The sequence below is a fragment of the Chiloscyllium plagiosum genome, chromosome 10, assembly GCF_004010195.1.
Source record: "Chiloscyllium plagiosum isolate BGI_BamShark_2017 chromosome 10, ASM401019v2, whole genome shotgun sequence".
In the NCBI taxonomy this organism is placed as follows: Eukaryota; Metazoa; Chordata; class Chondrichthyes; order Orectolobiformes; family Hemiscylliidae; genus Chiloscyllium; species Chiloscyllium plagiosum.
Genome location: NC_057719.1, coordinates 74,955,106 through 74,975,642, shown reverse-complemented (window position 1 = coordinate 74,975,642; position 20,537 = coordinate 74,955,106). Strand labels below are relative to the sequence as shown.

Here is a 20,537-nt window from a genome sequence, read left to right as displayed (position 1 = left end):
ATGCACAGTATTGCCAACAACGTGGGTTCAATTCCCGCACTGGCTGAGATTACCATGCAGGGCTCTCCTTCTCAACCTGTCCACTTGTCTGAGACATGGTGATCCTCCAGTTAAATCATCACCAATTGTCTCTCTCTAATGAGAGAGCAGCCCTATGGTTCACTAGAACAATGGCAACTTTACCTTTTTCATGATGCAGTAACTGTTGCCATGGGACATGGCCTGTTGACCTGATGTAGTGACTTTTCTGCTGACTGTCATCATGGTGCAGGGAACAGTCATCATGGTGCAGTGACAGTTGTCATGGTGCAGGGACAGTCGTCATGGTGCAGTGGCTGTTGCTATGCTGCTGAAATATTCTTAGCCAGCGCCTAAAGATTTTGCATAAAGTCATCCTTAACATGTAGACACTGGCCTGCCAACATCCGTTAGCAGGTGTGAGCAACCTTGGGCTTTAGAACACTGACATGTACAGTTTATGATTTTGTAATCTTAATGATTTTGGCACTTGAAGATTGAATATTTTTGTATTTTTCAATAAAACATTATATGCAGTCTCAATCCACCTGAGAGCCGTGAGCGGACTCCTTGGTTAACATTATGAATACTTTTGCAATGTATAGACAAATGGCTCCTGGTATAGGCCCATTTCCAATCGCTACAATACGTAGACCTTATCAACCTTGGTTCAGCACCTCAGCTGAGTCAATACCAGAGAGATGAGCACATTATCAAAGCTGACGCTCCAATGCAATGCTGACAGAGTACTACACTGTTACAGAGATTCCAACTTTCAAAGGAAGTGTTCAGTCAAGTTTCTGTCTGCCCTCTCAGGTAAATCTCAACGGTTAGGGATGTTCAGACTGGTGCCATGACCAACATCACTAAATCAGTTTCTCAGTCATTCTCTCACTTGTGGGCTCTTGCTGTGCACAAATTAGCTGCCTGTTTCATGCATGATCCAGAGTATCTTTGCACCACAGCTGTCACACAACAGACACCCAGTCTGACAGAGAGTTTTGTCCCTGAGCCAAGGATTATCTTTAAAGTAACTCAAAGATTTGACTTCAACAAGCTCAATCATTGAGTAACAACGATTTAATAGGGATTGTCTTCTGTTACGCACTGTCATCCCGTAAATGTCTGTGATCTTTAGTGGCTTCTGTGGTCTAGTGTGGGTGAGGGTACCGTCTTGATCTAACAAAAAGACTATTGTAGAAAAAACAAGATGTAGTCTATTGCTTCTCTGCAACTAATTACAGGTGAAGGGCTCCACATTACTCCAAAGACTATTGCAGGGGTTCTCATGGTGCAGTCATTATTGCTCCTACCTTTGAGACAGAAGGTTCAAAGTCCTATTTGATCCTGAGGTGTGTCGTAACTTTCTCTGAATAGATTGATTAGGAAATATTAGAAAAACTGCCGAGCCTTCGGACTGGCTCTAACACGATTCCTCTTCAGTCTCTCACCAAGTCCTGATAACATCATCATAGCTGGTTCTGCTCATGGCTCTTGTCAAATATTAACCCTTCCAGGCAGTGTGCAACACTTTCCACAGGCTGAATTCATTCTTGGTGACTGGAAGGGAGATCGGAACACGAAGGACAGGAAGATGCAGTGGCACCTCCCATGCCGCTCCATTATTCTAAGAGAGTACGGCAGAATGTTAACTCTGTTGTTCTCAATGCACAAACATCTACCCAACTTTATTGTGAAAGCTTCAATGGTTCTGATTATCCACAGGTTTGTAGGGAAAGGGAACGCCAAGTTTCCACAGCTCCTGAGCAGCAGCGCTATCATTGACAGACTTTGACTCCTCTATCCGATGAAACCATTTCTTTGCCTTTACTCTATTGAATCCATTTCTCACTTTTTTTAAAAATCATTATCTCACAGAATGTGGGCAAGGCCAGCATTTGTTGCCATACCCCTAATTGTTACTATAATGTCGATTGCCAGGCCAGTTCAGGCATCAGTTCTGTTAAACACCTCGAGAAGATCAGCACACTGATGTAATACAGGATTACCTAATGCATCCTGTACCCATACTTTAACACACCAAGTCCTCCAGCACTGTTCTGGAGCATTTGCCCACTCCAAGGGCAGTATATCCTTCCTGAAGTGCCCAGAATTGAATGCATTTCTCCAGCAGAGGTCTGACCAAGTCTCTCGCCCCCTCAGCCATCAGGTCTTCCTTTCTCATTCCAAAATACAAAGAGTGAGACTTTTACCAAACCCCAAATCCAGACAGAGATTAGGGCCAGCCTCAATTCAATCTTGTCATCTTTACTTTGCTGCTAAAACGTTAATTCAGAAGTGTCTACGCAAGTAATGCATTATAAAAGACGGGGTGAAATATGAAGTCATGTTTGAAAACCAAAATACTGTATCAGGTCCGTGTTGCAGAGAAATGTCTCATATCATGCCTCATATGTAATTGGGGGCATAACTTGTGGTTGGGAGATCATTCTATAAATTCAATGAGGTAACGGAAGCACTTGGTGAGAAGGTGGTAAACAGACCTGAACGAACTGCCACAAATTAACAACCTCATTCAGATCACTTCGAGAGCGGCAGATCCTGGTATTGGTTAGCTGGCCTTTCACTGGGAACCTCACTGGGGCAACAACTCAATGGGACCGATTTGCTCAGTTTGTTCTCAGTGTAGTTTCTGTTCATCCCAATCATTTCATGGTCCAAACAAGCACAAAGGAGAGAAAATGCATAAAAATTTTCCACAGGTCAAGCAGTAGTGGTGAGGAATCCAGCTCCCATTGAAAGGCATTCTATCCAAAACATTAACTCTATTTCTCTTTTACTAGTGATGCTGCCTGACCAACTCAGCATTTCCAGCACCTTCTGTCTCCACTGTAGGTTCGCAGCTTCCACAGTATTCTACGTTCTTTTTAATTATGATCTGGAGTTGTCAGTGGTGGACTGGGGTGTACAAAGTTAAAAATCACTCAACATCGGGTTATAGACCAACATGAAGGAGCGTGCTCCGAAAGCCAGTCCTTCCAAATTAACCTGTTGGATTATAGCTTGGTGTTGTGTGATTTTTAATCTTTTGAATAGCATTAAGAATGATTTGTTCCTCTGTCAAGCAGCGTCTTGGCTTCACTGCAATGGACAATAATAGATAACTTTTTTTAGCACAGCAAACTTTGTTTTAACCAGCACCTTATGAACCCCAGCAGTCTTGATAAACCAGAAAAAATTATATACTGTCACATTTATTGTATTATCCCAAACTTCACAGGGTCCAAGTAGTCAGTTGAGGGTACATGTGAGAAGGCTCTCTGCTGTTAAATTTTATTTAAGGCAAAGTTGCATTACTATTTAAGTGAATTATACTGTAAATAAAGTACAACAGTGATGTGTATACCCCCTGCTTTACGTTTCTCTTACTCAGTGTGTGCTTTTACATTGATTCTCTGGACCTATTGATCAACGAATATTTAATCAACCAGCACACTCCTGGTTCCATAGGTGCCAGTTAAAACAAATTTGCTGTATATACTTTTAAACAGACTGCCATTTACCTAGATTCCTCATGCTCGAGCCGTTTTGTTTGGAGTCTTTACTAACCAGCTGCTTTATCCAAAGGGTCGGTGCTGTAATTTCTGAAACAGATCAGATAAAGAATATCTTACATTCATCAAACAACATAGTTGTCCCTGAAACTCATTGTCCCCTTTTAAATCGCCTACCTTCAACATGTTTAAAAACTGATTCGCATCGTCTTACATCATAGTCATACCTCGCATATTTTCTCCCTTAGATCGGGTGAAGATAGAACTTCCTGGCATTTAACTACAAATTCACCCTCTGCATGTTGTCAATTTGATACTCCATTGGCTGTGTGAGGTGTGGAAGCCGAACACTAGCCCTATAGTACAGCCTTGTGCAATGTAAGTGTGCTAGCAAGACCCGATCTGCCCCGGGATGAGATTAGGATTGTGCATCCTTTCCTTGTTCGCTCAAGTGCTTCCAACATGTGGAAATGCCAGAGGGGAAACAAAGAGAGAAAAGGAATATTTTAAAAGGACTGAGGGAGACGGCATCTTATCGTCCTAAAAATACAAGTGGCTTTATTTTGATTAAAATGATCCTATAATTTTACTTAAAATGTAAGAAAACTGATCTTTTTTTAAAAGACGGATACTTTCCAAATGAAATGGCTATGGGCAGGTAGAGGTTTTTGGCATTGATTCCTCTCTTTTAGAAGAATACATTGCCTACAGAGGCCATTCAGCCCATCAAGTCTGACTGACCCAACCCGTCCACCTAGCCTGCACACTATGGGCAACTTATCACAGCCAATCCACTTAACCTGCACATCTCTGGACTATGGGAGGAAACTGGAGCACCCGGGGAAAACCCATGCAACACCTGGGAGAATGTGCAAACTCCACACAGACAGTCAACCAAGGCTGGAATCGAACCCAGCTCCCTAGTGCTGTGAGGTAGCACTGTTAACCACTGAGCCACCATACTGCCCCCTACGTCTACCATTTATTTAACCTAGTGCTCCTGTCTGGATAAAACCTCGGAAAGGCTTGACTGACATGTCTCCAAATCAAATGAACTGTCAATACCAACGAACACGGCTTGCAGTGAATAATGGTCACTTGGGTGTGGCCACCTGTGCAGGTGTGCGCCTGGCACTGGCTAGCAGCCATGATGTCACTGAGAGACGGAACAGATCCAGTGGGCCAAATGACCTGGTTCTGCTCCTGCGTCTTACGATCAGAACCAGGTTGTGGCAGTAAGCTGCCCAGTTAGGTGACCCCATTTGATCTTTCCGGAGTTGACTCCAATGACCTCAAAAGCCATTAGCCTGAATCAGGCACGCAGTTTCAACGGCTGAGCATAGAAAGTGCCTGTGTCCCCAAGCACAAGCTGACATCCTCCTAAGATGTTACAAATTGAGGGACAAACCATTGCAAGGACCTCATGAGGTACAAAACACTTATAGAATCATACAGTGCCAAAAGAGACCCTTCGGTCCAACCAGTCCATGCCGACCATAATCTCAAACTAAACTAGCCCCAGCTGCCCACACTTGACCCATACTCCTCCAGGGTAGGAGCTGCGGAAAAGCTTCAAGTGAATCAAACAACTATCCTCAAATAACACTGAGTAATTTCACCAAAAGCCCCCTCTCAATAACTGTGTAGATGCCATGGATTCCAAGATACAGCTATAACCATAATTCTCTTTGGGTTGCTAAATTATTCTACGGGACACCAGCTGGAATTCTTACTCTTGAATTGGATGTTTTATCCTGCACTAAGAGAATTCCACTCATGCACACATATCACAGTAAGATTTTGACTTCAGTAACATTATTATTATGCCTTCTTGGTCTATACTTAAAAACCACAGCTGCTTTATTTTTGTTCTTCCCGACAGACTATTGATTTGCACAGACCTCCCCTGAGCTGATCGCGAGCCAGCATACAGAATGGAGAAATGTTGAGACATCACACCGATTCGTGAAGTGAATGCCCAATTGTTTGTTTAGTCAGTGGTGAAACAAAATCTTGATGCTAAATTTTCAGCCTCCGGGTTTAATTTCACCATTGGTCCAGCGAAACAATGTGAATCTGGGAGTGGGGTGGGGAGAGAAGGTGAGGGGTGAAGGCTTCATGATTGGAAATATTGAAGACCAGTTTCTGATGCGGCCCTTTTGTCAACATGGTCACAGGTCAACAGAGGTGACTGACCATTGATCCTGAACTCAATACAAAACTCACAGCTCCACTCATTGTGGCTCAGTGGTTAGCACTGCTGCCTCACAGTGCTAGGGACCTGGGTTCAATTCCAACCTTGAGCAACTGTCTAGGTGAAGGTTGCATGCTTTTCTTGAGTCTGTGTGGGTTTCCTCCCACAGTCCAAAGATGTGCAAGTTTGATGAATTGGCTCTGTAGTATTCAGGGATGTGTAGTTTAGGTCGATTAGTCAGGGGTAAATGTACAGTGATAGGGGAATGGGTCTGGGTGGGTTACTCTTTGGAGGGTAGGTGTGGACTTGTTGGGCCAAATGGTGTGTTTCCACATCTAGGGAACCTATGAGTCTAGTATTAGGAAGAAGCACACAATATATCGCCATTTTCTAGATTTTTCCACACTTTGAAAATTATTGCTGTTAATTCTTTGTCAAGTGAGTTTGATTCACTCCATTCACTTTTGATATTTAGTTAGCTACAGGAAGTATTCATTCTGCAACAGTACAGGTATAAGGAAAATGCACTCATCCGAGGTATGGAATCCATTCAGATACAGGAGATACGTGGACCAGCTAATCTTTCCAGCTCTCTCACCAGAGAATAGGACTACCCGATTTCCCCTTTGCCTAATTCAGCTAGATCCACAGCTCACTGACTTAGATATTGGCTTGTCTCAGCAGTTATGCTGAGAAACTTTTATTCTTAAAATTATGTTTGTGCGTGTAGAATTTCTTTTGCTTGTGATCATTACTCCTATACACCCACTTCACTGGTCCCTCCATTATGTAATGGGCCTGGGACATATCAAGTTTTTTTTCTCTTATGTTCCAAAGGAGCACCGTTTTTTAAACTCATTCATGGTCACTGGTTGGGTCAGCAACTAACATCTCTCCTTAGTTGGTGGTGAGCTGCCTCTTGAGCTGCAGCAGTCCATGTTCTGTTTGAAAGGTGCTATTGAAGAAGGCTTGAAGAATTTCTCTGCTGCATCTTGGAGATGGTACATATTGCTGCTACTGATTATTGATGCTGTTGGGAGTGTATGTTTGTGAGCGTGAAGCCAGTGAAATGAGTTGTTTTGTCCTTGATGGTGTCAAGCTTCTCGAGTGTTGTTGGGGCTGCACCCATCCAGGCAAGTGGGGAGTATTCCATTACACTCCTGACTTCTGCCTTGGTGGACAGGCTTTGGGGAGTCAAGAGGTAAGTTATTCACCATGGTATTCCTAACCTCTGATCTGCTCTTGTAGTCACTGTGTTTATATGATGAGTCCAGTGTCAATGGTAATCCCTGGGACATTGATTGAGGGAGATTCAGCGATGCTAATGCCACTGAATTTCTAAGAGCAATAGTCACATTCTCTCATTGGAGAAGATCATTGCCTGGCATTTGTGTGTAATGTTACTTGTGACTGGAGATTGTCTAAGTCTTGCTGTTTTTGAACATGGACTGCTTCACTGTCTGAGCAGTCATGAATGTTTCTGAATACTGTACAATCGTCAGAGAATATCCCCAGTTCTTAGATGGTTGGACCTAGGAGACTCCACTGAGAAACTCCTGCAGAGATGTCTGGAGCTGAGATGACTGACCTCCCCACAACCATCTTCCTATGTGGCAGATATGACTCCAGCAAGGAGAGTTTTCCCCAGTTGATTCCAGTTTTGCCAGGGCTCCTTGATGTTAACACAAAATCGAATGCAGCTTTGATGTCAAGGGCTGTCACTCCCACCTCACCTCTGGAGTTCAACTGCGATGTCCATGTTTGAACCAAGGTTGGAATGAGGTCAGCAACTGAGGGGTCCTGGCAGAACCCAAACTCAGCATCAGCAGCTTGTTGTCAATAGAGTGATGCTTGTTCTAGAGTCATTGAGTCATACAGCACAGAAACTGACCCTTCGGTCTCACTCATCCACGTTGACCATGTTCCCAAACTAAACTAGTCCCTGCATTTGGCCGATATCTCTCTAAACCTTTCCTCTTCATGTATTTATTCAAATGTCTTAAATGTTGTAACTTTACCCGTATCTCCCACTTCCTCTGGCTGTTCATTCCACAAAAGAACCACCCTCTGTGTGAAAATGTTACCCCTCAGGTCCTTTTAACATCTTTCTCCACTCATCTTAAAAATATGCCCCCTTGGTTTGGACTCCCCCACCCTAGGGAAAAGACCCCTTGTCATTCATCTTACTTATGCCCCTCCTGATTTTATAAACCTCTATAAGGTCAACCCTCAAGCCCCTACACTCCAATATAAAACGTTCTGGCCTATCCAATCCTCCAGTCCCTGCAACATCCAGATAAATTTTTCCCAAACCCTCTCCAGTTTAGTAATATCCTTCCTATAGCAGGGCAACCAGAACAGTGCCTGTTAGCATTGTTGATGACACCTTCCATCACTTAATTGATGACCGAGAGTAGACTGTAGGAGGAGTAATTGGGTGGATTGGATTTGTCTGCTTACTATGTGCAGGGTGCATGTAGGCAATTTTCCAAATGGTCGGACAGATGCCAATGTTGTACCTGCACAGGAACTTGGCTAGGTGAACGGCATGTCCTGGAGTACAAGTCATCAGTACTGATCTGCTAGCAAGGTCCACATCCTTTGAAGCAACCACTACCTCCACCACTTCTTCAAAACGCATGAAGTGGACTGAATTGGCTGAACACTGTCATCTCTGATACAAGGGACATCAGGAGGAGGCAGAGATGGAGCATCCACTCGGCACTTCTGGCTGAAGATTGCTGCGAGTGTTACAGCCTTATCTTTTCCGCTGATGTTCTATGCTCTCTTTCATTGAGGATGGGGATATCTGTGGAGCTGCCTCCTCCAGTGAGTTGTTTAATTGTCCACTATCATTCACAACTGGATGTGGCAGGACTGCGGAGCTTAGATCTGATCTGCTGATTGTCGGAGCACTTAGCTCTGTCACTTGCTGCTTATGCTCTTTGGAATGCAAGTAGCCCTGTGTGGTGGCTCACCAGGTCGACACCTGATTTTTTAGGTACTCCTGGTGCTGCTCCTGGCATGCCCTCCTGCACTCTCTATTGAGCCAGGGTTGGTGTTCTGGCTTGACGGTAAAGGTTGAGTGGAGGAGAAGTTAGGCCACGTGGTTACAGATTGTGCTGGAGTACCATTCTGCTCCTGTTGATGGCCCTCAAAGTCTCATGGATGCCCAGATCTGAGTTGCCAAATCCATTTGAAGTCTGTCCCATTTAGCACGGTGATGGTGCGACACAACATGATGGAGGTTATTCTCAACGTGAAAGCAGGACTTTGTCTTCACAAGAACTGCAGGGTGGTCACTATTACCGACACTGTCATGGACAGATACATCTGGAGCCAGCAGCTTGGTAAGGATGAGGTCAAGTATGTTTTTCCCTTTTGTTTATTCCCTCACTGGAGACCCAGTCCTTTAGGACCTGACCAGCTCCGTCGTTAGTGCTGCTATTGAGCCACCCTTGCTGTGGACACTGAAACCCCCTGTCCAGAGTACAATCTGCACACTTGCCACCCTCAGTGATTCTTCCAAATGTTGTTCAACATGTTGGAGCACAGGTCCATCAGGCAAAGGGACAGTGATATACAGTGATCAAGTTTCCTTCCCCATGGTTGACCTGATACTTTAAGACATCATGAGGTCTAGAGTCAATGTCAAGGATTCTTCAGGCAACTCCTTCCTGACCAACACCATCTCTGCTCAGTCTGTCCTGATGTTGCTCTATTGGCTTTTCTCACGGCTCATTAAGTACCAGTACCATCCTTAAGTTACTTGAAATAGTAAATAAATCTTCTAATCATGCACAGAGTCTTTTCTCTCTTTCCATGGTGAAACTGAAGGTCCTTATTTTCATGGGCGATTCATTTGCATTTGTAGTACACAAGGCTTTGTAAGGGTTACTCTCATACAGTCTACTATCACTTGAAGAAAATACGACAGAAAATTCTGAAAATATTCAGCAGGTCTGGTGTGAAATACATAGAACATAACAAAAAATGGTTTACATCCTTTCCCCAGACCTGAGAATATTAATACTCCATAGATGCTACCACACCTGCTGAACGTATCTGATATATTCTGTCTTTATTTCAAATTTGCAGCATCCCAATTATTTTGCCTTTCTATGTTTTTGTTTGAAGAAAGATGCATGGTGATTTTCCATTCTTGGGCTACTAACAACCATAATACTTGGAGAATTCTTTCAAGTTAATGATTATCACACTAGCTTCTCAAACACATCCTTGACACAAACAATTAAATCAAACTTGGATGTTTCTTTTCACAACCCTCCCTCAGACTGCAACCCAATAGCTGGTGGGAAAATAAACGGGAGTCTTCAAGTAACCAACCTACCCTCCCTCACCCTTCACACCAAAAATACAAGATGATAAAAGATTATTTGAAATGGACTCACCGTCTCCGTCAAACACTGGCTGGGTTTCAGCGGTTGGGGTCGGCTTCGATACGTCTTCTGAATTTAGCGTTAGAAAGAATTGAAAAGAAACTACCATTATTGAGGTAAATACTATCTACTCTCCAGCAGTATTGAATGATGGGATTTGCACATGGCCCGGCCACTTGAGGAACAAAAATGGAAAGTAAAGAAAGATAGCTCACAGCGCGCAGAGAGTCAGGACAGAGAAGCACCTCAGGAAAGACATGTAATGCAAAGTGAAACACTCACCTCCAGTCACTCATGACTGTTGATACATGGAAGCAAACACAGAACATGCAATATCCAGAATAGAGATTAAAAATACATGAAAACAGCACCTTACCATGTCATGCTAGTAAGGAATCAAAACTAACCCCCTCCCTGAAAAAAAACTCAGACAGCCACCGTGAGGGCACATTAGAATTTGAAGGGAACACATTTTTGAATTTTGTAATTATTTCTTTTTTTATAGCCAACAATATTTGTAATGTGCATAAAAATTCTGAACGTATACTTTGCCCTGAATTTGGATGCAAACTTCTGAAATGTAAGTTCCATTCTATTGACCAATGACCATTCTCAGTACTTTAGTCAGATTTTGAGAGTTGTTAAAATGTACTGGGTCCTTGGGGGCAATGGTTTCATTCTCATAGATTTGGCCAGCAAGGGTGCCCTCAGTTAAAAGTCCCTCAATGATTTACTTACAGGCTCACTGGCTCCAGGGATACTTTACCGTACCATGGTTATAATCCAGGTGCTCTGCTCCAACAAAGTAAGGGTTCTATCCGTACATTGTGGTATTCTTGGGGTCTAAAAACTATGTTAATCCCAGTTGGGAGTCACTTTGTTTCCACATGTTGGGACAGAGAAGTCATACCTAGGTTTCCACACATGAGGCTGCTGACACAAAATTCCAGATGGCCAAATCATTCATTTTGTTTCAATTTTGGTTTATTAATAATAAAAATACTGGAGATGGTGGGAAGAAAAGACCGTTTATCTATCCAGGGTGGTTGGGCGCAGAAGATCATTTGAGGAATGTTCCAGGAAGGTGTCTAACCAGAGATGCTGACCCTGACTGAGCGGATTGCCTGATGAGGAAAGGCCAGACAGGCTAGGCCTGTAACCTCTGGAGTTTAGAAAAGTCAGAGGTGACTTAATTGAAGTGTATACGATCTTGAGGTGACTTGACCAGGTGGATGGGGAAAAGATATTTCCTCTTGTGGAAGAATCCAGAACCAGGGGTCATAGTTCAAAAGTAAAGGCTGACCCATTTATGAGGAAATACTTTTTCTTCTCAGAGAGTGAGTGTCTTAAAATTCCTTTCCTCAAAAGGCAGTGTGGACACAGAATCTTTAAGGCAGAGGTGGCTAGATTCTTGATTACAGATGGGAATCAAAGATTATCAGGGGTATGCAGGAAAGTAGAGTTAAGATTAAAGTCAAACAACCATCATCTTCCAGAATGACAGAACAAAGCTGGATAGCCTGCTTGTGTTCCTTGCTCGTATGTTCTAGTCATCAGCAATGGCAATAACACTCACCATCTCCAAGGCACAAGTCAGGAGTCTGGTGGAATGCTGTCCACTTCTGCGGATGGGTGCAGCTCCAACAACATTCAAGAAGTTCAAACCCCTCCAGGTCAAAAGAGCCTATATATCACACTCCATAAACTACCTTCAACATTTACTCCCTTCACCACCATAACTGCAGCAGTGTGTATGATCTACAAGATGCACTGTGACCACACTCCTTCCCAGTCCATGACCTCTACCACCCAGAAGGTCAAAAGCAGCAGTTGCATGGGGACATCACCACCTGCAGGATCCCCCCCTAACCCACACATCATCCTGATTTGAAATTATAATCACCCATCTTTCACTATACGTGTTGAATTCCTGCAACTGTCTCTAGACAGTACAATGGGCGTACCTACATCGGAAGGATGGCAGTGATTCAAGAAGATAGCTGACCACCACCTTCTCAAAGGAAATTAGGGATGGACAACAAATACTGGCCCAGCCAGTGATACCTACATGAAAGGAAGGGCAAAGAAAAACACAGTAAGGGAGGATTGTCCATGTGGTGGATTTTGGAGCGAGAGCTAGATCAGGGTCAGCTGTGTTAGCTTTCAAAAGACACCAACATGAAGAATGGATGCATGACTGCTGAACTAAAATGTCATTGCAACATTAGGATCAGAGTGGTCAGGATTGAGGGGAGAACCTAGAGCAAAAATAAAAGGAGGAACAAATGTTGAGTTTTTGTTTTTAAAAAAGGCAATTGCCAAGCTAACCAGGAAGGGGCAACAAAATGCTACCTCTCCAGCCCACATCCAATCATAAAAATTAAAAATGGCTGAAACACAAAAGATCACATGATTGAGGATTCAATGAGATGGAGAAAGTGAGGACTGCAGATGCTGGAGATCAGAGCTTAAAAATGTGTTGCTGGAAAAGCGCAGCAGGTCAGGCAGCATCAAAGGAACAGGAGAATCGACGTTTTGCAGTTTCCTGAAGAAGGGCTTATGCCCAAAACGTCGATTCTCCTGTTCCTTTGATGCTGCCTGACCTGCTGCGCTTTTCAATGAGATGGAGTCTTACCATGGGCAGTGGGAGTGAAAGGGCAACTTATTCCATCCCTCCCAGTTTTTATTGACTTCAATGACTGAGTTCACTATCGTGGGTGTTGCCCCTCTGATTTTGTCCACCATAGCTCTGCAGTTCAATTGGCATCATGAGTTTCTCATATCCTTTGAACATCTGGCCCCTTCACAATATGCTGATCATTATCTCATCAATCAGCCAGGGCTAGCATTCCCATTCTTGCCCTATTCATGGCTGGGATCTGAGGGGCAGTTCACATGGGCCATTCACAATATAAGAGAGTCCTATGTGACACCATATAATGCACACAACCCAGAGAGTTCACATCTCCAAACCCACTGCATTCGGCCTGATCATATTCATTCTTTTTATGTGTAAATTATATGGGTACCTTCAGCATACATTTTCTTGCCCCTCTTGAAAACTGTTAAGATGAATTGACTCATATTGGTAGGCAGTGGTGCCCACTAAATGAAATGCTTATAAAAGTGTCAATTCTGAAGACGTCCCGGTATGGAATGTTGTATTTATGTTAAACTGATTTACCTTAATCAGGATGGTCTATGCTAGAGAGGCTTTGATTTGGCACCCAAGCTACACTGTGGTAAGGTTAGAGGTCTTGGAAGGGATATGTTACTGACATAGTTGGAAGCAAGTCTGACACAAATTTGACTTTGGCAATGCTGGGCAAGGACTGAAAGACCCTATCATCCTGAAGATAGAAAAGTGGAATTTATCCTGGGCACGCAAACTTGACATTGGTGACTGGGCTGCTCATCCTATGCAGGGAGTGAAACTTTAAAATCAGTTGTGTTTGTGCGTACAAGATCTATAATTCCTCCCAGGAATTATTGGAGCAAGAGAACCCAGATATCAAATATAAAGCAAAGGGGCAGGACCTGCTGAGTGAAAGGATGGTGTCATGTGACCAATGCTGAATGGATAGCTGAACTCTCCACTTTGATTTTAGACACCTCTAGTCAGACAAAAGCTGTAGGTTTTTTATGACTAAGATCATTAACTGTACTGCACTTTTTAACAAAAGGAATTTAATATCCAATGAAAATAATGTTTTGAATTCCATCCAACGCATGATTTGACATTTTTAATGTCATGGGGAGTAGAGTGACCCTCTTTTAAAATGAGGGGTGCTGCTGACTGAGTTAGGTGTCCTCAGTTGCCATGGTAATGGTGACCCTTTCTTTTTGTGGAAGCTTGTAAACTGCAATAACACGTTAGGAACTCGTAACCTTAGCAAGATGGGGGAGTTCAAACTGCAGGCGAAAACATATTAGGAAACTGGGCAACTCATCTAAACACACCGGCAGCCATTATCAACATATCATCTGCAGTGAGGCAAGCAATGATTTGTGTTAGGAGGCACATGCCCATAAGCTAAAGAAAAGCAGATTCACAGACAAAAAGCGAAAGGTCAGAAATCTCCGTGTACAAATCAGAGAGGACAGGCAACTTAAAACACATAAAATACTCCAGGGGCACTTCAATAATCATTTCCATATACAACCAGTATTTTCACCCATTTAAATGCAATTAAAAGACAACAATAAGGAGTGTAAAAGGGTCAGAAAATTGGAGTCCATTACCAGTTTACACTACTCACAAAGAGACACTTTCCATTTTACTTAAAGTGAACTCTATTTTAGAATGTAGAATCATACTTTTTTTTGGCACGGCTGAGTGTTTCCAGACCTTAAGAAACATGCTGTTGGTTGGCAAGCTGCTAAGAGAAATGTAGCACTCAATCGGTTAAAAACACAAGTCCTAAATGGCCATTTGCAAAACATAAAGCAGGCAGTAACTTTTGTTTAGCATCTCACCCAGCAACATTTTGCTTTTCCCTACAACATTCACAGGATGTCAAACAAATACCAATCAGCACCTCGACATACGTGAGTCCAGTGACAGTCAGAAATCTCCAAGCACGGTCGAAGATGCTGGTCCAAAACATGTCACGTTCATGGTAATGGCTGTGGACTGAGTACCTCAGTGACCCTGGCTGAGGAAAATATGTGAAGACAGTCTGGTCAAGTTTCCTAATCCTGGTGACCAATCAGAAGCTGGAAGGAGCAGATGAGTCAATGTTGGGTGAGCACCATTTTGGACTCTGATATTTGTCATAGTTGAACAGGCTGTTAACAAGTGAGACTCATACACAGCTGTGATGCTTGCAGGAATGATCCCGGGGGGATGAAGGGTTTGTCATGTGAGGAGCAGTTGAGATTCTGGATCTGTACTCAGTGCAGTTTAGAAGAATTAGGAGGACAATAGTCTATAGGTGCAGGAGTAGGCCATTCAGGCCTTCGATCCAGCACCACCATTTATTATGATCATGGCTGATCATCCATAATCAGTATCCTGTTCCTGTCTTATCCCCATAACCCTTGATTCCACTATCTTTAAGAACTCTATCCATCTCTTACTTGAAAGTAACCAGAGACTTGGCCTCCACTGCCTTCTGGGGCAGAGCATTCCTTTTATCCACCACTCTCTGGGTGAAGAAGTTTCTCCTCAACTCTATTCTAAATGACCTACCCCTTATTTTTAAACTGTGTCCTCTGGTTCTGGACTCACCCATCAGCGGAAACATGCTTCCTGCCTCCAGAGTGGCAGAGGAATCTCATTGAAACTTACAGAAGACTTACAGGAGACCTAGAAAGAGTAGACATGGAGAAGATCTCTCTACTAGTAGGAGAGATTAGGATCTGATGGCCCAGTCTCAGAGTGAAGGGACGACCCTTCAGAATTGAGATGAGGAGGAATTTATTCAGCCAGAGTCAATCTGTGGAACTCATTGTCACAGAAGGCTTTGGAGGCCAAGTCATTGAATGTATCTATGACGGAGATAGATAGGTTCTTGATTAGTTAGGGAATCAAAGGATTCTGAGAAAAGGCAAGAGAATGGGATTGAGAAGTGTATCAACCATGTTCAAAGGTGGAGTAGACTCGATGAGCAGAATGACCTATTTCTTACCTATATGTTATTGTCTCATGATGCCTAAAATACATCTGTCTTGGGACCAATTCTGTGCTGGCTTTTGAATTTGCACAGATTTGGGATTACCGTTATCTAACAAACCGAAACATTGTGTGAACCCACAAAAGATTCCTGGTCTGTGATCGAACCCACCAGATTCAAATGAGTCAGACCATAAAAGGCTTGGCCCCAGAACAACCGTTGCGTGCTGGTACTTAAGGCACGTGTACAAACAGACAGGGTAAACTCTGTACATGTTGTGTAATGCCCACAGGGAGAAATAGCAGTCCGATATAAGCTGTCCCTGTACAAGGAATGGTCCTTTCACTAAATACCAGAGGACTGCTGGAATCTGGGAATCAGACCCTTCAGGAGAGGTGGAGAGGCCAAATAAGCAAACAAATGGAAATTGATGTGTCTTTTCCTCTCTTCTGTTCCTGTTCCTGATTACAAAGAGATGTCAGCTGACCAAGAGCCAACCAAAGCCCCTTCCTCCCCACACCTCAAATGAGGGCCAGTGGGGGCCATCTCTGCATTTTAGTAGGCCACGGAAACTCAACAGTAGCCAAGCTGGCCTGAAGGTAATTCTTGGATGTGCTTCACCAAGTCATTGGAACTGCACTTGCTCCTGCTGTCTGCAGATGTCTCAAAAATGGCATGGTCAACAGCCTTGCCTCGGGATGGTGCAGCACAGTTAGCTTTCCTTCATCCCAAAGGGTGGGGAAAAGGGGGCTTCCTCAACAGAGGGGAAAGACTCAGGCCATAACGAACGGAGATAAAGCCAATTTAAATGAAATTTGAGAATCCAGAACTCCTGTCTATGTGAGTGCTATGGCTTTATCGATGGCCTACTTTCCCTTCACTTGTGGCCCTCAGTGAATCTGCCTCTTTGTAAGACTCTGGGCCTATCCAGGGTAGGCTTCTCAAGAGCTGCAGTGCAGTTGTGTCCCCTCTCCATATCTAGGGAAAGAAAGGAGGGAAAAGCCAGGCTTCCAAAGTAAGCTTAGCATTTCCTTCCTGTACCTGAAGGAGAAGATTCTAGCCTTTAGTAGAGAACCGGCTAGACAATTTATTTGCAATGGGAAGCTCAATGAAATGAGGCCAAGCCCAGCCATTGCTAGGTTAGACCATTCACAGCAGTAGCCCTCAGACACGAAGGGGTCAAAGTTCAGCTTCAATCGCAGCCTTCAAAGCACTAATGTCTGGATATCAGTGCTCCCCCCAATTACCGCAGCTTCTAAGCAACCACTTAGGAAATAGGATCAGGCCATTCGGCCCCTTGAGTCAGCTTCTCGGCAATCTCATTTGAAAAGGATTAAGGATTCTTGTTCCTCACCACCTGATGCAAGGCGAGGGATTGAAAAAAAAGACAGCACTCGGTGTGCTCTGCTCAATGATAAAGGAGCTTGGTTAACAGCATGCAGCTTGTGGCGATCAGTCACGTCAGGGATTATCAGTTTAGCTCGGCACTTCCCAGCAGGCAGATGGATGAGGGCTGACACACCACTGACTGTGGGTTGACCCCAGTCAAATCCAAGAGCACAGACTTTCACAGGGAAGCACTTGAAAAGCAATCTACAAAACAGTTCCACTGTAGTTTTATTAAGGCTGTTATGCCTTAACTGAACTTAGCCTCAGAGAAAGGGGGAGTGCTGACTTTATGTGATGGTATCTCCAGTGAAATCAATGGAGGGTTGTAGAGAAGCCTGCCAACTATCGTCTCTTTTACTGTATCAGATGAGGTCAAAGTGACTCCAAAACAATTGTTCCCCTCAATGAGCCATGACCAGATACCTACCATTTGAGGGTCAGCTTACCCTGTGTGCTTCATTGCACTGACTACTAGCAGGCCTGTTAGGTTTTATATTTTAAGGTTTTATATTTTGTTTCAGTCGGGTTATGCAATGGATAGAACAAGAGTTCATCACTCACATTTTCATCTGAAGAGGTGAGAAGTGTCAACTTTAAAAAAAAGGTAGGTTGTTTAAACAACACAGCTGCAATCAGTGTAGACACTAGTGTTGACAGAATCTGATCTGGCTCATTATGAAGGCCACCAGATGTCAAGCTAACTGTTCACAATAGGCAAGTAAACACACACGGGTGAACATAATGTGCACTTATTTCTTGTAGGGAAGAGATTCGACTTTATTCCTAGTTAGCTCTTACCCAATCTGTTGCGAATTTTGTAAAAAATAATAAGTTTGACTTGTGTGCTATATTTACAAGACGTAAGGGGAATCTTTCAGCGGTGTAGGCCATACAGAATTCAGTAACTCCTCTTTTCTTTAAGCAATATCTATTTATATATGATGCCCTGAATGAATATTCTCCCTGAAGCTAACTCTACTCAACTTTAACCTTTACTGGTGCTGACCCATCCAGATTTCTGTTGACTCTCAATGCTTGCTTCCCTTCAGGACTCTACATGTGTAGATGAGGAGTGTTAGCAAGACCATGCTGGTCTGACACCTTGACCTGGATGGTAGGAAGGCACAGGAGATGGAGGCCAGATCCTGCAGTATAGGAGGAGAAGCAGCCAGAGGTCACTATTCAGTGATCCCTGTTGGAGACTGGTTTGATGAAGGGGCTGGGGAAATTTTTTTTAAAAGTTAAATTGCAGATAAATTTAGACTTTGATAGAAAAGTGGTCTCAGAATAAAAATAAATCTAATGAGAACCGGAAACTCAGTGAGGAGTGCTTATAACTTTATGTTACACAATAAAAAGTGGCTTCTACGGTAAACATGTTTCTGTCAAATCTCTCTCATGACAGTATTTATTTTATTTTCCAACGCTTGCAGTCAGAGCTCCGAGGGCTAATTAATAAAGGAAAGATGTGAAGGAAGGAAATGAAAGCAATCCTCCCCTCCTTCTCTTCTGCAGGTGCAGTTAGATAAAGCAGCACTGTCTCAATGATGATAGCTCCCACCACTCTACCCCCCACAAACCCAAATCCCTGTGTTAAACTATGTGATTGTGCCTTCCCTTCTCACCAGTCCACATCCTACACATGCAGCTGGGAGGCACTCCAGCTCCCAATGATCAAAATTCAAAGCCCCCTTTTTCTGCCTTTCAGATCTGATTGACAAATTCGCTGTGAGGAGCAGAAAAAAATGTTCCAATGTGAACAATGTTGATCTTCACCCCTATTATTGCTCAATTTTCAGAGCTCTGTGCGATAGCGTTTTGAAAAGCGCACAAGAGAGAGGGGAGGTGGCGCGGGGGGTGGGTGGAAATCAACAGCGGCTTTAGAAGGCGACAGTCAATAGCAGAGTTAATTGTCTGAGGTGCACAATGCATTGATTCTTAAGACAGGACAAAGAGCCCCCTCTCTGCATTGCCTCTGTGCGATGTGTAATACCCAGTGTAATACTGCTCAAACAGACCATCTCAGCCTTGTCACTGCCTTGCCTCTTACTGTCCATGGCCATCATATAGGTGCAGGATTGTTGTGATAGTGCATTGTATAATGAAGCTTCGATTGAGTAAATAGACATAAACTTTCAAACTTGTTGTTAACCAGTGGATGCCAATTTTAATTAATTTTCAAAAGAACCTTGCACATAGCAAATTGTAACCGCATTCCCTGAGAGGATGGTAGAAGCAGACTAAATCATAACTCTATCACAGAATCCCTATAGTGCGGAAGCAGGCCATTCAGCCCATCGAATCCACACCAACCCTACGAAGAGGATCCCTCCGAGACCTACCCCCAACCACCCTATCCCTATAAAGCTGCATTTCCCATGGCTAATCCACCTAACCTGCACATCTTTGGACAGTGGGAGGAAACCGGAGCACCCAGAGGAAACTCCCGCAGACACGGGGAGAATATGCAAACTCCACAAGGGAAGTCACCCGAGGGTAGAATCGAACCCAGGTTCCTGGCACTGTGAGGGAAACCTTCGAAAGGGAATTCAACCAATGCTCATCAAGGACAAAATGCAAGGCTGAGGAGTGGGCAGGAGAGGTAGGACTATTGTCCAACACTGGCATAATGGGCTGAATGGTCTGCTTCTGTGGTGTATGATTCAATGGCTGCCATATGTGGCCTCAACACTAATTTATTCCTTTGTGAAACACAACTGATCTGAAGCAGTTAAAGAGGGTGTGATGGGAAGGTGCAGCAGTAAGTGAATGTTTTGTTGCCTCCTCTCAATATCACAGTTTTAATTGTCCTGCTTTCAGGTATTTATTTGCCCATTAGACGCATTTTCTTTGGGATCTTCAGCATTTGTCTTTTTCTTTCAAATGTTTGACGGGACATTTACCGGCCTACAACCATCATTTGAACGTTGTCTCCTTGTTACACACAACATGGAGGCAGTCTAATGGACCCAACAGCTCCATGCTGGCATTTATTCCACACATGAGCCAGAGGGCAAAAACAGTGAAAAACCAATTCCAGTTTGGACTGGTCTAAACTGGAATTCCATATTAAGGTATATAAGATGGGTTCAGACCAGTTTTATCATTTCCAAGTCCTATTGGCTTTCCAGAAAAAGTATCAGCATTTACTTCTATATGTTTGTCCTTGTAGACTATTCTAGTCTCCCATCAATCTCTACAGACTTGTGAATCTACCTTCCATGCTCCACCCCCCAATGCTTCACCCTGCCAAAGGGTTTGAGACTCTGTATATGTGTGTGTGTGTATGAGAGAGAGAGAGTGTGTGTGTGAGAGAAAGAAAGAGAGAGACAGTGTGTGTGTGTGTGCATGTGCATGTGCGTGAGAGTGTGTGTGTGTGAGAGAGAGGATATGAGAGAGACTGTGT

At 43.6% G+C, this 20,537-nt stretch overlaps 1 protein-coding gene across 6 annotated transcripts in view; it reads right to left on the bottom strand.

The window, feature by feature from the left end:
• Window positions 1-20,537, bottom strand: part of smoc1 (SPARC related modular calcium binding 1) — a 247,025-nt gene that overhangs the window by 172,333 nt on the left and 54,155 nt on the right. For 4 of the 6 annotated variants that reach the window (XM_043698112.1, XM_043698113.1, XM_043698115.1 and 1 more), the window contains 2 exons: window positions 10,140-10,229; window positions 3,543-3,623 (listed from right to left, as the gene is read on the bottom strand). In XM_043698112.1, the coding sequence (XP_043554047.1) occupies window positions 3,543-3,623; window positions 10,140-10,229 (171 nt within the window). The remainder of the gene's footprint in view (window positions 1-3,542; window positions 3,624-10,139; window positions 10,230-20,537) is intronic. The other 2 variants (XM_043698114.1, XM_043698118.1) reach the window with 1 other exon arrangement.